Genomic DNA, 17173 nt, shown 5'->3' on the forward strand with positions numbered 1-17173 from the left:
TTATTTCAAATCTCAACACCACTTTTGAGTAACTACAAAAAAGGAAGTTTTTGAGACCCATAAAGAGAAAATGAAGGTTCAACTAGACTAAAACCTGAGAGGGTGACAGAAGCCAGACACCCTAAATCCCAGCCCAGTCTTCTTTCTACTGGGAGAACACTTTTTACAAGCTCTCACCTTTGGAGAATAGCATCTGATAATCCATTAATGAAACACTTTGGGGGTTGAGGTGCTCGCTGACCAGATCCTTGTCAGAATGAATCACTTCTCTGAGACAAACTGCTGTAGGGAAAGGGGCTGGTGTGTGTGTGTGGGGGGGGGGGGGTGTAGGGGTGGAGGAAGGAGGCCTGCGTTTTCATAAGAATAATAGATTACAGTACATACATTTTGGTCAAGTTCAGATGCAGTGGAAAGCAGAGTAGGCTGAGAATCAAGTACTTGGGGATGCTAACTTGCTGTGTAATCTTAGGGAAATCAGATTTCCTCTCCAGGTCTCAGTTTCCTACTCTAGAAAGTATAAACATTTCTTATAATCCTTGCAGAAATACAAGCTTCTAGAAGAGAACATAAAGGGAAGAAAGGAACAGATGGAGGGAAGGAATAGCAGAAGGAAGCTTACCAAAAAGGAGAGAAGTGTGTGTGGGAGGGTAGGAGAGGTGGAGATAGGAAATGCCTTTTAATAAAATAGCAAAAGAAAGAGTTTAAAATGAAACTGTGGGTCTTTTGAAGAGCTCTATTTTTTCATCTTTATGCATTTTTAGTGTTTACACATGCATAGTAGTTTTTGGATAAATGTAGATTGAATGAATGGGAAGCCCGAGAAGGCTCAAAAGCAGAGATAGGCGAGGGGAGGAGTGAGAGGGAGCAAGCACGGGAGCGTTCTGCGTACCTGCGCCTCCTCAGGCTGCCCGCACCCCGCGGGCGGGACCCTTCGACCCCGGGCCGCAGGCCGCCGCGGCTCCCGCGCTCCGCCCAGCTTTCCCCAGGGCCGCCCTGACACCGCCAGGGGGCTCTGCGCCGCGGCCGGCTGGCCGGGGGAGGAGCCGCTTTAAATCGCGGCTCCCGGCGAGTCGGCGTCTCAGTCCCAGAGTCTGAAAGCAGCGTAGCATCTCGCATCCCGACTCCAGCGGCGACCCGGACCCGACCCACAACTTCTTCAGCTGTGGTTCGGGGAGCAGGGCTCCCCCCTCAGTTATTTCCTCGGCGCGGCTCCGCCACCCCCGGGAGTCCCGGGTGCGCACCTGCAAACTCCGCCTTCTGCACCTGCCACTCCCGAGCCAGCGCGGCGGCCGAGCGAGCCATGGCCAACGCGGGGCTGCAGCTGCTAGGCTTCATCCTGGCTTTCCTGGGCTGGATCGGCGCCATCGTGAGCACGGCGTTGTCCCGGTGGAAGATTTACAGCTACGCCAACGACAACATCGTGACGGCTCAGGCCATCTACGAGGGGCTGTGGATGTCCTGCGTGTCGCAGAGCACCGGGCAGATCCAGTGCAAAGTCTTCGACTCCTTGCTGAACCTCAACAGTGAGTGCACTCCCCACCCCCACCCCCGCTGTGACCCAGAGACCCCAACCCCAGAGTGGCTCCCCATTTTGGAGTAGTGGCTACCAAACGATTCTATTGTGATTGCATGGTGAAAAGTCTTCAGTAGATCAATGTCTTATCGTTACTCTGTCCTGAGAAGGTGGAGAGAGGCATGGTCTGAGTAAAGAAAGACCCAGGCCTAAGCTCCAGCTTTTCCTCTAGCCCCTGGGTGACACTTGCCTGCTCCTCTAGGTGTGGTTTGATCCTGCACTCCCTGACAGTGGGTTGGAGACTGAGTGGGTGAAGGTCAAACTCAGGCTTGGGCTCTTAGGCCTCATCTAGATGTTCTAAGGTTCTGTGTAAGCTGAGGAATGGTAGGCTTAGACTACAGAATGGTATGTCTTGAAAAGTTTGGACCCTGGTAGCTTCTCAAATTTGTACAATTAAATAGATAATCTCAAAGTACTGTATAAGTCGTATGTGTGTGTTTTCCAATCTATCTTTGCTGTGAGTTTTCATAGTAAAGTCACATTCCTACATGGAATGTCCTAACCAGTATCTTCTACTCACACTTGAGTTTGAGTCATTTGTTTCTTTTTCTTTTCAAGACCCGGTAGGTGTGGGAGGCCCCTTTACACCTCCTTCCATGACTCCTTAAAGAAGTCTCTTGAGACTCCCCTGAAGGGTTTAGTTTCCAAGCCATGGGCCTGCAGAGGACGCAGATTGTGTAATGGTATTTTAAAGTGAAGGCTGGTGGCAGGTGGAAAAAGGATGACAAAAAGTAAGTTCTAAATGACCTGCCATTAGACTGAAGGCATTAAAGAAAAAAACCACACAGGAGACACAGCTGCTGAAAGCAGAGGTCAGCTGGGAAGGAAGGCAGTGAGAAAACTAGTGTGGCTTCTCCAGCTTTCCATCTCCCACAAAGGAATTTCTGTGTAACAGATATTTCTTCTTTACTTCTGTCAAGCTGGAAAAGATTACATAGAAGTATTTCTAAGGATGGTGGGGAAAAGGATGATAGGATGTCCTTTTCCCTTTTGTTTTAAATAAAAGCTTTTGAGTGCCTTGTCAGAAACTCACTCAATTCCCACTTACTTCAGTGCATGGCTGGAGTATGTTCCTTAAGATAGTACATTAGTTGTCCTGCCCTTTGTGTCTGTTATGCCCTGAGCTAACATGAAGAAAGCTTCCTTGGTCTTTGCCTAGATGAACAAGCCTGCCCACTGGCTTCCTTTGTGTGCTGGCTGTGAGGAGTGTTGTCATTGCTCCGGTTTACTGCAGTTGCCTTGTCCACCTCTTGCATGTGGTTTCGTCAAAGGCCGTATAGAGTTGAAGTAACTGAAGACCCCCTCAGTTACTTCCTCCGATTCTGTCTGAATCTTTTTAAACATCTTGAACACCTGTGGTATTTGGTTTAGTCAGTGTGCATGGTGGTTCTGAGAGTTATTTCAGCTTTGCCAAGTTCCCATACACTAGGATTCCTTTATAAAGAATATAATAGGCATACTCCTTTATATAATCATTGAATCTCCCCATGCAAAAATAAATACACATGTGATACGTAAAGGCATTTTGAGTGTCATACTGAGGAATCAGTGGATGGAGAAGGTTCTAAGGGCAATTCCAGAGGTCTTTGATTCTAAACAAAACAGTTAATTTTCAAAATGTTTTAAGATGTTTCCTTTTAACTTCCTTAAATGGCCAAATGGAATCAGATTGATCCATACTGTAAATCTCAAACAGGTCATCCCTACATGTGTTCAACCATTTTACTTTCATTTATTACTAGTTAATATAGCTTTTGCAGTTTTTGAAGCTGTGGTGGAAGAACTAAACAATACTCCCCCCATCTGTACATATTTTGGAGATTTCTTCTTGATGGCTTTTTTTTTTAAAAAAAAAAAGATTCCTCTTTTCATTTTGGCTAAAGCCGGTTTATTCAAGGTGGGGGCGAGGCCTTTCTCTCAAAACGGATTCCCAGAAGAGGGAGCCTTGACTCACAGGTACTCTCAGCCTTCTGATGACTCACTGAATGCCTTTGGATAAGGCCCAGAGAACTTGTCCTGTTTCTTTACCTGGGCTGTGATGCTTACACCCACCTGATATAGAGACCTGCGGTGGTGGTGATTCATTGGCTGGTTTGGGTATATTTCTGTGGCATCTAGAGGTGAACAGGATTTTCTGTATGTATAAGTAGTGGTCCTTGTAAAAGGTTACTTTCCACAAAGTGCTTTTAGGTGAAAAGCTTGGCTAGCAATTCCCTGAAATTGAACCTTGTTCTATTTGCCAGTAGAATCTACTTGTCATCTTACGATTGAGGTACAGGGATTTATCAAGGTTGTGGCATTAGACATGTTAAAAGCCTTTGTGTGCTCTAACTAGTGTCAGCTATAAAAAGTACATCATATGCTAAAGGGGTACAGTGTGCTCAAACAAAAATATAGGAGATGAAATACCACAGGCCTTCTTTCAGATGGTTCTTGCAAAGCAGTTTGTAAGAATGTAACTGAGAAACTTCCTGGGAAAATGAATGTTCCACTGTGTACTGTGGTTTTACTGTGACTGAGACCATGTTAGTCCCATCCAGAGTATGTGATATTTATCCACAGTGATTATTCCTGCCGCTGATAGTTGGAATATATAAAGGACAGTGCCAGATGCAGTTGCAGTACAGGTTTCTTGATTAAACTATACATCTTGCCTTGTTTTTATCCAATTCCCAAACTTTTGGCAAGAGAGGACTTTTTTTTTTGAGGAACATTATGTTTACTAGGTTCCCCCCTTCACCAAGTCCCCCCATACAACCCCTATTACAGTCACTGTCCATCAGCGTAGTAAGATGCTGTAGAATCACTACTTCTCTGTGTTGCACAGCCCTCCCCATGCATCCCCCATATTATCTCCCCCCCCCTTATCCCTCCCTTCCCACCCATCCTTCCCAGTCCCTTTCCCTTTGGTAACTGTTAGTCCATTCTTGGGTTCTGTGATTCTGCTGAAGAGAGGACTATTTTATGTGCTTAGTTAGTTGTTTCTTCTTGCTTGACTTTAATCACTAGAGCTGTCCAAAGATTGGGCTGTCTTGGGAGGCTGAATGGTGGGAGGTGTGCAATCAGAGAAATAAGTAAGCATTTTGTAGGAACGTTGTAGAGAAATTCCAAGCACCAGACAAATGGGAGGTTAAGCTACACTCTAGTTTCATCTAACCTTGGGATTCTGTAATTTGTGTATGAACTCCTCTAGCCTGTTGAACTTGCTTTGCATGAATCTACCTCTGTGGGGTGTGCTTAATGAGTACTGGTTGTCATTGAGGTTTCCCAGCACTCTCCCCATGATGTTAGGTCAATCAAGGGACCACATCACTGACTTGGACAGTCTTTGAAGCACAGGCAGAGAGGAGGGCACCCACTTAACACTTCCCCAGACTGAGTTATGCCTGCTGAACCAAGGGTGTTCAGGAGGCCATTTGTGTTCAGATCTGTTTCAAGAATTAGCTTTGATTCTTATAATTACGGACGTCAAAACAAAACTCCAGGCTTGAGATGAGAAGTTTTCAGTTCCTACCCTGGCTCTGTACTAACCAGCCACGTGTGTAATGATGAACCACTTGATCTCTCTGGGCTGTAGTTTCCCATTTATAAAATAGGGCAGAATGGGAGGAATGGGGAGATGAATCCATGATTCATTCCTCCATTCAACACATGTGAATCAGGCCCTCTTCTTGCTCCTAGGGATGCAAGATGCCAAAGTTGTTGCCACTGTTGATCCCTGCCAGTGCCAGTGTTCTTTGTTACTAACAGCAGTGATTGAAAACAAAGAAGCAGCTGGCATGGTTTCGGTTTCCTTTATTGAGTGTTGAGTAAGTGACATGGAGGAAAAATGGAAGCATAAATTTAATTATGAGGCAGTTAAGAAACAAAGAAACGTACAAAACTGCTCAAGACAATCTGGAAAGTGTTAAGGCTGCCTCATCCAGACCACTTCAGTTACTCACTGTGTCCTGTTTCTGAGGTCACGCCCAGTGGCTCATGCACCAATAAAATGCAAATGCTAACAGTGAGCACTCTTGAGAAATTTTGAACTTGAGTAAAAGCAAAAGATTTAGTAAGTGAAAAAGCCATGGGAGTACACTTCTGTGACAGTCTGTAATGAGCTAATCTAATTGGCGAGGAAAAGAGCATTTTTGTTCCACTCACCTAATGGTCAGTTCATTTATTTGCCTAATACTTAGGCACTATTGATTCAAAGAAAGACTGTGTGAGGATACACATGCAATTAAAATCTATTTAATGATGTATAGTATGTAGGGCAATAATGCAGGAATATGACTAGTAAACAGAAAAAACATTTTCAGGTATTTAAGGAGATCCTTCTGCCTGTATAGTAAGAATTCAGAAAAAAAATCTACATACTTGTCTATGCTTGTCTTTCTATACTTCTGTGGATTAACCTAATTGTAGTATATGGGTAACTTCTAACTTATTTCTTGTCTTATAAGTAGAGATCTTTATAAGTTTTTTTTTTTTTCCAAATTATACTTTCAGGTTGAAAGTGGTAAGAACTCCTTAGGGGGTCTTTAATCTCAAGATTATCAGTCTAGCTAAGTATAGTTAAAGGACTGCCTTCTCAGTTTACTGCTGAATAGTGATGAGAAGCAATAGTGTAACTTTCTGAATGTTTGCTAGCAGTTTCTCCACCACTTTAGTCAGTGGTAATAATACAGCAGAGGTATCTGCAGATTTAAAGGGATAGGAAAGAAACATATTTGCTTCCAGAATATGCAGTCAGGCCAAGTCAGAGTTAATTGTCCAAGGCAATACTTCATCTCTCTGGTACAGAATATTATTTTGTGGCTTTCAGACATTTCTCAGAGTTGCTACTCTGCTGATCTTTATTCCACTAGGAAAAAACTTCATCTTGGAAGCTCATTTGATGCATGATTTTAAAATTTAGAAAAATTTAAAAAATAGATCAATTTAGCAGAGTATTTTTTTTCTTCCCTGTATGAATTTCTAGCTTTTAACAATCTTAGACTAAGTTTGGCTGAATGAAGCAAAATTTTAGCATCCCCAGTCTCTCTAGAGAGGCATTTCTCAGTATTATTTCAAAGATTAAGCCAAACACGAGAATATTTTTACCTATCATCTTAGCACAATTTGAAAGAATAAAGACATGTTCTAGTTGAAATTAATTGAACACAGATTGAGTAATCCATGTAGCTTTCCAGGTACCTACTGTTCTTAGTGTTTTGGATGCAAATATGAACATACATCTGGCTTGAGTTACCACGGAGCTTCACAAAGACGTATTTAAAAGCTCTGACATAAAAGGATTCCATAGACCTTAATTTAAAGATTCATCTGGTTCCAACTTAAATCTGTGCAATTTAGATTCTACCTGTACATTAAACTCTCATAACTTGCAACAACCCTTGCTTAGTTTGACTTATAATCCTTGTTACATATGCCTGGCTAGTGAGTTTACATGTTGTTGTGATTCATCACCTCTTTTTTTTAATATTTTCCCCCACTTGTCACTACAGTTAAGAATTCATCCAAATGTCTCCAGTGAAGGAAGATGAGATTTTGTGTTTGATGCCCATCTAGAATTGTAAAATACAAAGAAATTTCACAACTCAATGGATGTTAATGCTTTGTAAAATAACACTATTATACTATCACTTTTTAAAAAACTGAAACATGATCTCCAGCTCTGTATGGTCTATATGATTCTTAAGGATATTTCCCCTTTCTCTCCATTATTTTTTGTGCATTATACAAATAATGCATTATTCTGTAAAGCAAGAAAACATAGTAGGGTTTGTAGCAAACAGAGCAAAATATGTATTCCCTCCCTCCTGGAAATTTTGTACAACAAGGAAAGAGTAAAATGGGTTTGGCATGAATCAAATGTATTTACCTTGAGAACTTGAAGGGAAAAAAATTTAGAGATGAAGACTGAATATTAGATCATCCCCGGTGAGTGCACATGGAGGCCTGGAGTCATTTATCCACGTGTGCTCCCTGCCTGGGTGGTTTATACAAGCCTGACTCATGAGACTGAGGCCCAGGAGACTCCTCGTGAAGATACCTTGTGATCCAAGTGCTCAGACCTGCTGGGCTGGTAGCCTGCAGATTGTACATGAAGTACTGATCAGAATGGTTATTATAGAATCAGGGTCTGGTTTGGGTCCCTACAATTCAAACAAAGAGGAAAATTTGGAGAGAGATTAGAGAAAGAAACAAAAGTGATTGATAAAGAATTGGAGGACAGTATTGATGAGAAAACAAAGCAGAGGAGGAGGTATAGGAAGCTATACGTACTTGAAGGACTATCATAGGAAGAACATTTACTCGTTGTGCTCTCTGTACCAAGAGTAAAATTCCTATCCTCCTACTCTAACACCCTCCAATGACTTGTGATTACAATTAAAATAAAAGCCAAACTCGCTATCCTAGCTTGCAAAGCCCTGTATGATATATGCCTTCCACCCACCTTGCTAAACCCCCTCTCATTTTCCTGCCCACATCCTGTCATCCTCCTGTGGAGTGACCAGGATTGAGAGCCTTTTCAGGATGCAGGGCTGGTAGTTTTACAACCAAGCCAGTCCCAGGTAAAGGATGGGTGGTCATTCTGTTTTCTGGGCATAAGGATCATCTTTGTGACTTTCAGCATCTCCTCTTCCAGAATTTGTTTTCCTGATAGGCTTTCCTTCTCAGTAAAATTTAGGACTGAATCTGAATTCTGCATTACGAATGAGGGTTTAGTTATTTTAGTTTTCATTTCCTTTCTAAGTAAATGATTGTGCAAAAGCAATTGGTAAATCAGAAGGAATGACACACTCAATAATTGTGGAGTCCTTGGTACTTTCCTTTTCATACCACAGTGTGGCTTGAGACTCCCAGGAAGTTGTTTTTTAATAATTTTATAAGCAGTTTCATTTCCTAGTAAACCCATGGTCTATAGAACATATGTTTTGATTCAGCAGTTCTTATAACATCCTGGGATCTTAGGAGAAGTCCGTGGGTTTGGTGCACATGTGCCTACACAAGCTTATGAGAAGGTGGATATGTAAGGGCAGGTAGGGAGCATCTCTGTTTTGCTTATTAATTAAACCAAGTAAAAATTTTTCTTGACTTCCAAATATCATTTAAATACAATAAAAATATACATTTGATACTTCTTAGAAAGAGGCTACTATGACTTTACCATAGAGTGTCTGGTTCTGACAAGGATGGAAATATTAACAAATTAAAATGGATGTTTTATAAATATTTAGTGTTGATTATGATTGGTAACAAATGATTTCTCAACTCTGAAAATACTAAGCTCAAGCCTACTGCTAAATTAGATAGAGACACAAAATCTATCCATCATGGCAGCCACTTTTGAAGACCATCCAAGAAATCCATTGTTCCAACTCCCTGACTAGAGAGGATCATCGTTCACACTTTATATAACAGGAGCATGGTTTAAAAGAATAATAAATAGCTTACCCAAGATAGCACTATTTGATACAATTAAAATCATACTTATATATGCAAAAATACTTGCCACATGTTAACACTGTCAATGAGATAATGATCTTTATTTGAAGGAGGAAATCTAGAATTAATCAAACTCATATAATCAGTGTAATTTCAGCTCACTTTTTAAAAAAATCTGTGACTTCATGCCATACTGATGGTATCACGCTTTCACTCTTGAAAGAATATACTGGCACAGTGGCACTTGTATAGCATGGAGAATATAGTCAGTGATTCTGTAACATATTTCTAACATTGACTTAGAGTAACCACACTAGAAGGGGTGAGGATTTAGTGATATGGGGAACTGTTAAACCACTGTTTTGTACATTTGATACCAACATAAGATTGTGTATCAATGATACTTCAATTAAAAAAAGAATATACTGGCATAATACGTCGAACCATTTGATCATGACTTAAAACATCAACAAAAATAACAGGATAGTAGAAGATTAGTAGAGTCGTGTGTTTTACAACATGACCCATTTAAATAGTTTTTAAAAACTGGTGATAACTTTGAATATGAATCTACTATGTTCCAAGTAACAGCTCGAAAGGTATTTTGTTTTGTTCTAAGAATGGCATTCACATCCCCGCCCTAGTCACAGGAGATTAAAGTTATTTACTCAGCATGGTGATCTATAAGAAATTCATTTCTTATCTCCCAAACTCATTCACTTTCTTCTGAAGCTTGATGATTGGACTCAAATGCTGTTAACTATTACCAAGATATATGTAAACCATTTTAATTAAAATTGGTTTAACATTAAGGATAATACTTGTGATTGTTTCAGAATTAAATACTCCATTAGTAAGGATTAGGGGTGCATTAATTCAGCTAAACTTATTCAACCAGACTGTTAATTATTTGTCCAGGGGATTTTGAATAATGTTGAAAATATAGGATATTAGAGCTGGAGGGCTCTTTATTCATCATCCAGCTAGGCATTTGTTTTACTGGAGAAGAAAGTATGTTATTTACTGCAGAACCATCACTACAACTGGGGCCACCTAGTCCAGTTTGTCTCTTCCATACAATATGGAAAGATACTTGGTCTTCTACTATTCTTCTCTTGTTGGTGTAGGTATAATTCTTACATCTGCTATAACATTTTCTGCCAGGTACTTTGCAAGCAACTCGTGCCTTGATGGTGATTGGCATCCTGCTAGGACTAATAGCCATCTGTGTGGCCACTATTGGCATGAAATGTATGAAGTGCATGGAAGATGACGAGGTGCAGAAGATGCGGATGGCTGTCTTTGGGGGCGTGATATTTCTTATTTCAGGTAAGAAGGGCCCTGTCCCCTTTGCACCTTACAAAACTGTCCCTGGCATGATTTAAGATCTAGTTTTAGGCTTCCTTAGGCTGTGTTGGATTTATGACACTTGTGTTGATTTATTTCAGTTCCTTTAAAATCTGAAGACATAGAAACCTGAAGTCCAGTTGACTTTCTCATTCTCAAATGGGAACCAAATAAAAATTTAAGATCTGTGCTTACAGTAGACTGGTCTATTCATTGAGCTTCCAGGTACCAACTGGTTTGTTAGCAGTAACCAGTTCCCCCAGGTGAGGAGGGAGATTTTTTTGTCTAGCCAACACTAAGGAACAATTTGATATTAACTCAGAAAATTTCTGTGGTGTCTCCACAGACACTCTGGCAAAGATGGGAATAGTGAGAGAGAACATAAGAAAAATGTGCGAATCAAGCCAGTCTGTCAGAAATGGATGGGAATGGGATTACTGGAGAAAAATGAGGTTAGTATTCCAGGTGGGCAGATCTGATTCTGGAATAAACGGGATGTACTGATAGATGAGTGAAGAGAGAGGCCAGTTGGAGTGGAGTAAAATATTGGAATGGTAGGAAATTAGATTAAATGGATTAAGGAGAAAACAACCCAGAAAGGTCTTGAGTGAACCTTGATAAAGTAATGAGACTGTATTTTCCATAGAAAATGAATGTGTATTTGTTGCTTCATTCAACTGGTGATTGATGAGTTACTGTGCGAACTTTGAGAAGATGAGAACCAGAAAAAGACATGGAAAGTTGCATTGTAAAGCCTTTGTAATAAGGCTTATATTGAATAAGATTGTGTGTATTTACATATAGAATAAGCTACTGTATATATTTTTACATAGTATGTATGTATTATATAGTATATATAGTAGTATATTGCTTTTGAAAATGACACCAGTAATATACTCTACCACTAGGAAAAGTTAGAATTGGACTTTCTTTTCTCATTTTCTGTTTGACAAAAGACCTTGTAGGGGTCCCTATAGCATAACGTGGATTTAACCAATAATGTAGCAAGAGTGCCTGTGGTTTTGCTAAAGGTTTGGTTAGTTTAAAATGTCTTTCAGTTTATCCAGATTAGCACTTGCCAGAAAGAGCATGGATTATGTTTTATTCCCAATGGTTTAATTTGACATCAAAGGCTATCAATAAACTTATTGCAAGGCACCCTTCCCTTGCTTGCCTTCTTATAACTCCCAGAAACGACGGTATCACTCCCACTTCTGTTTAGGGGCTTCCTAGGGAGGGAGGGCTGCAAGTTCCAAAGCATTCTCATGGTCTATTTGAGCAGCCAAGAGCAGCCAAAAGCAGCAGTGTTTTCCGTCAAGTATAAGAGGCAGTTAGATTGGACCACTTTTCCAGTGGGGAAAAGAAGAAAGGGGGAATAGAGTAGAAAGATTTAGTCTGTTTATATTGATGGTTTCTTAGAATTACTATGAAAAGAATTATTTAATTTATTTGATAAGAAAAATCAAGGTATTCTGTACCTCTTATACATAATGGAATTCATTAGGCTGACTAAGTTGTTTCTCTGGTCTTAGTGAAATATGAGATATGTGGAAATTTGAGAGTGTGCTGGATAAATGTATCTGGCATGACACCTTAGCAAATCTCAAGGCAATACCTGGTATGACCGGCCAGTGGGACAGTAGGACTTTGGGTGATCTGGGTCTATTCTGACACAGGTCCTGCTCTTTCCTACTTTCTGGCTGTTTACTTGTCTTTTGATCCTGCAGAAACATAAATTTCAAGTTTTTGTTGAGAAAAATATAGGAAGGTTTTCATTTCTCTTTTGTAAGTGACTTTATCAATACTATATATATCTGTATCTATAACAAGGACACTGGTTTTATCAAAAGGACTTTAGTACAGGGATGTATAATAATATCTTTAAAGGACCTCTTAAATGACATGAACCTGTTAAAATGTTTCCCAACATTATTTGTCCCAGTGCCCTTGAATTATCAGTGAAAAGATGACATGAATAGCATAAACTATGACTAACTTTGACCTAATATTTTTGTCTGTCTTAACGGAGAATTTGGAATAAATCATGTCTGAACTTCTAATCTCCCTATATTAAAATAGACTAAATTAAAAATGTCAGCACTCTTGAGATTTAATTCTTGTAAAATACTTACAATGAGCTGTCTATGCTCAATGTTCCATAGTGATTAACAGTCTTTTGTTTTGAATTTCTATAGGTCTGGCTATTTTGGTTGCCACAGCATGGTATGGACATAGAATTGTTCAAGAGTTCTATGACCCCATGACCCCAGTCAATGCCAGGTAATGCTATTCATATGTAAAATAGTTTGTTCTCTGAGAAAATATCCTATTTTGTTTTCTGCAAAGTCCAGTTAGTACCATATTGCCTATATTTGCTTTCCAAAAGTTTACAAAATTTTATGTCAAACTTGAAAATAATTTTAATGGTCTGTGACTGATAAAATGAGTTTGACAATGGTTTTAGCATCCTGTATTAATAACAAAATGCACTTAAAAGTAAAAAAGTTCCCAGCTCTGTACTTTCCAACTGTATGCTGAACCTTTTTCTTTTTGTTAATATTTAATAAAGATGTTGATACATTTGAGATTTCCTTTTGAAGTGTATTCTGATACATACAACACTTAATTCTGATTATTAGTAACTAACACACAGTTTATGACTGATTGAAAAAAACAGTTGCAGTGTAGGTGTTAATGAATAATACTTTAAATTTATTTAAAAAGCTATTTAGTTATGAAAAAAAATAAGTTGAGATACCACTTTGAAATTTTATGTTCCATCACAGCTATAAAATTGGCTTCACTAAGGTCATCTTTGTTAGTATTGCAAGTTGTGGAAGTTAAAGAGCCCAGTCTTAGCTCTTGTGTAACAACACCCTTTGATCTGCGACATGACTCTTTGCCTTGCTGTGCTCACATCTTTAAAGCCTAATAACTACGTTCAGAGTCAGGATGTCAAGATGTAATCACTGTTTGTTGAGTGCTAGAATGAATGGATGAAATGGCTGGAGAGATAAATGTGCTCCTTTTCATATAATCACCCACGGACAGGAGAACTCATACTGCAATGTTTATGTTGAAACCCATCTCATAAGATTTACAATGTAGGGATAGAAACTGCTAGAGGTCAGTAGGCTAAAATTTTACCAGTAATGGATGTGAAAGCACTTTGAAATTGCTGGGCGCCATGCACTTGTTGTTTGCATTGTCTCACGTGATCCTGAAAGCGGTCTAGCGAGGCAGATGGGATTATCTTGCTTTAAGAGAAGCAGAAACGGAGATGGAGAAGTGACGTTACTAGCTCACAGTTGTAACAGTTCAGAGTTTGAATGAGGATTTAAACCCACACCTTATAACTCTAGATCTAGCCCTTTTGAACCCTAATTGTCCACCGTCAATCACAGATCTTCTCCCCAGAAATCTGGCTTAATACATCCACCTGGGTCAGCTTAATGTAGAATTTTCCATGGGTTGTTTATAAGTCTATTTAAAAAAAATAAATGTAATATTTTAATGTATATAGGTACCTGGAATCAACTATCGAGAACTCTGATAGTCTCCATCACACCCTAGCAGTTTCTTTATAGAACATGGTTGCCATTTGGCAATAGCGTGACTTGTTAAGTTTTAGCCTGGGAACCACGGTCCAAACTCAGCCTCTAAATTATATAAACAGGCTTTTCAAGTCTCCTACACATGGAAAAGTCTCTGGAAATATTTGTGTAATTAACCTGGTGTCACATGCCATATTGCCTGATTCTACTATTGCAAACTGTCAACAATTGCAATGTAAATATTCTTGTGTGCATGTGTTTGCAAATCTTAAAGCATTTTCCCCAAGGGATCATGAGGGATTATTTTCAGTGGAGAAAATATAATGCGTGTAATAGTGATTTCTTTCCTTTATTCCGTTGGAAAAGATTCCAGTGATTCGCTGACTGAACAAATGCTTTCTCTTTTCTCTTTTAGGTATGAATTTGGTCAGGCTCTCTTCACTGGCTGGGCTGCTGCTTCTCTGTGCCTTTTGGGAGGTGCCCTACTTTGCTGCTCCTGTCCCCAGAAGACAACATCTTACCCAACACCACGGCCCTATCCAAAACCTGCACTGTCCACTGGGAAAGACTACGTGTGACACAGAAGCAAAAGGAGACAAATCTGGTGGGCCAAGTGGAAAATGGACATTGAAATGTTATCATTGACATTAAGACCATACACTTTCGACTATTGTATTCTGAAGTGGTATTGCCAAAAAAATATTTTTTTAAATGTCCATTGCTAAAATGGCTTAGTCTTATTTTATCTCCTTTCCTCATATGGGAGGGAAGCCTTTTCAATTATTACTGCTTCCCACTGAGTAATCATCTCAAACATGGGAAGGAGGACTCTCTTTAAATATATATAGATATGTATATACACATGTTTTTCTATAAAAAAGATTAGGTAGTAAAACTTTTATTCTCATTATGTTGGTACCAGCATACTTAAAATTATATCTAAAAAAAGGAAAATATATTTAATTCTATATTGATTAAATAAGCAGTTTATTTGGTATATTTCTCTTCTTCCTATAGGTATACCTATATAATAGGACAAATATCATGTTCCCTCTATCATCATCTTTTAGTGTCTTTGACTACCTAACCTACTTTGCTAAGTATGTCTTATTTCAATTCTTTATATGTGCTCTTTTAAAATGCTTATTTTACATTTCTTTTACTGTGATCTTTAGTCCTTGCTTTGTCATCAGTCATCCTTCATGCCTTTATTTGCTTTTATGAGATTGGGCTTAAGTCTTGGTCTGATAACCCATTTCATATGCCTACAATTTAATTCTTAAAGTCAATAAGAATCTCTTACAAATCAGAGCTTTGGGAGCAAATCTTGCTATATGACCAGATGATAGATTCCTGTTGACCTTCCCACATGATCCCTGTACTCTGACCTATAATACTTCTGTTTGCTTTGAAAATATTTGTCTCACTGAGGAGCTATGTGCTGCTTTCCCGGGTGTTACAGCATAATTTTATTGATGGAATTTTTAAGCTACTTCTTCCCAGTTGTATATCCTCCAAATTACCATTTTCTCCTCCCCTTCTTAACTATGTTGTTATCTCATATCTAATTATCACACAGTTTACCCCTTACCAGAGAGGCATGGCCAATGTGTCTGAATCAAGTGCTAGACTTTCTGTAGTGATAATCTGATAACAAATATTTTCTCTGTAGCTATGAGTCAGTCTTTCTCCCTTTTTCCATCTGTCAAATTGAGATAATGATGCTTAACCAGCTGGTACAAGTGGTATGAGTATTAATTAGCTGATATCATACTCATTCTTTGAACATGAAATATGCCTAGGTGGTGTTTTTATTTGCTCAATTGGCTATTAAGAGAAGTCATTGAACCAAATCTACACACACACTTAACATGGGTCAGCACCTTCCTTTTCTCCCCTGGTCCATTTCCTTTCTTTCAGCAGCAGCTAGCACGTTGCTTGTGCTTTGTTCCTTTTAACAATTGCTCTTTGATTTCCAGTCTGGACAGTGCTGCTTGACTTGAGCAAGATGATTTAATGGAAAGGGTGTTGGCTTTAGTGTCTGGAGACCTGATGGGACTCTTGCTCCTATCAGTCGCTGTGTGAGTTTGGGCAAGGCACTTGGCTGCCCTAGATTTCTTATAAAAAGGGGGTTGTAATTCCTGATCTGCCTACCTCACAGGGCTGTTGTAGGGACCCAGTGAGATGGGACATGGGTAAATGTGGTTTTGTCAGGGTAAAAGCATGGTACTAGGGGAAAGAATTAAGAATTTAAGTGCATAGGTTTGGATTCCTTGTCATATGACTGAAAAAAAGAGAAATTTTAAGAAATGGGTTTCTCACCTTAACCAATCTCTCAAGTGATGAGACACTCAAACAAAATTCAGCTTACTAAAGGAAAGGATTCTAAGAAGTCTTAGTTTCTTGAATCAGTATGGCCTGATGCTTTTTGTGGCTGACCTCTTCTCCTTTTAGGAGTGCAGACTTGACCTAAGACAAGTTTGGTGGTGGAATGGGGGACACTGAAGTGTTAAGTGTTGGCACAGTGAAAGAATGGGAGATCTTTGCATTATAATCACTTGCAAGGGTATACAAGCTGGTATCTGTTAACTGAGGTGTTGCTATTAGCTGGCAACTAACACAGCTAGGACAGGTAGTTTGGGGATGGTAATTCATAGTAAAACCACCTGGGGGACGTTATCCAAAGGGATGCATCACAGGAGGATTTCAACCTAGTAAGTTTTATTGCCAAACCTGAAAGTCTACACTCTGAGAAGGTATAATTTCAAGGAGCCTTTGCTACCTACATAGATCCTACTGGTGTGTGAGTATAAAAACATGTGGTTACTAGTTGCCCCACTCTACGTATAAATCTATAGTCCAAAAGAGCCAACAGAATTGTTACAACAGAATTTATCCCATTTTGATATTTTTGTAATCTGCTTCTGTACCTAGAAACAGACAAATAGGTATTTTGTGGTTTTGTAGTGGGAATTTGTATAAAACATCACTCTTTTTCAAAAAATTGTTTTTTAATAAAAAATAAACCATTGGCTTGTCCTCTTAATTATTTATATCAAGGTCACTATGCTTGAAAGAGGAGATGGCATCAGATAAGATCTGACTCACTATGTGTTCCTGGGCAAGAGCTATGGTCCCTCCTGGCCATCTGTCAAGTATTTGAGTGGCTCCACCCACCAGAATGCCCTACTCCTCTCAAACTGAGCTTCTTCCTCAAGTCTGGTGATAGAACAGAATGCCAGAGAAGTTACTTAATTTTCTT

At 39.4% G+C, this 17173-nt stretch overlaps 1 protein-coding gene across 2 annotated transcripts; it reads left to right on the plus strand.

Annotated features, from left to right (window-relative positions):
- The first annotated feature begins 1041 nt into the window (after positions 1 to 1041).
- Positions 1042 to 16942, plus strand: CLDN1 (claudin 1). Of its 2 annotated transcripts, XM_037024220.2 has the most exons (5): positions 1042 to 1523; positions 10175 to 10339; positions 10704 to 10809; positions 12553 to 12637; positions 14327 to 14424. In XM_037024220.2, the coding sequence occupies exons 1-4, from the start codon at positions 1301 to 1303 to the stop codon at positions 12590 to 12592; spliced, it is 534 nt and encodes a 177-aa protein (XP_036880115.1). In that variant the 5' UTR covers positions 1042 to 1300; the 3' UTR covers positions 12593 to 12637; positions 14327 to 14424. The 2 variants fall into 2 exon arrangements, with proteins under 2 accessions (XP_036880115.1, XP_017524744.1); XM_017669255.3 differs by lacking the exon at positions 10704 to 10809 and having other exon boundaries at positions 1050 to 1523; positions 14327 to 16942.
- Positions 16943 to 17173: the final 231 nt, after the last annotated feature.

Source organism: Manis javanica, chromosome 3 (genome assembly GCF_040802235.1).
Source record: "Manis javanica isolate MJ-LG chromosome 3, MJ_LKY, whole genome shotgun sequence".
Classification (NCBI taxonomy): Eukaryota; Metazoa; Chordata; class Mammalia; order Pholidota; family Manidae; genus Manis; species Manis javanica.

Coding starts and splice junctions, on each gene's coding strand:
- CLDN1 (XM_017669255.3), top strand. CDS start 1,301: ATGGCCAACGCGGGGCTGCAGCTGCTAGGCTTCATCCTGGCTTTCCTG. Junction 10,340..12,552: donor CGTGATATTTCTTATTTCAG/GTAAGAAGGGCC, acceptor GAATTTCTATAG/GTCTGGCTATTTTGGTTGCC. Junction 12,638..14,326: donor ATGACCCCAGTCAATGCCAG/GTAATGCTATTC, acceptor TTTCTCTTTTAG/GTATGAATTTGGTCAGGCTC.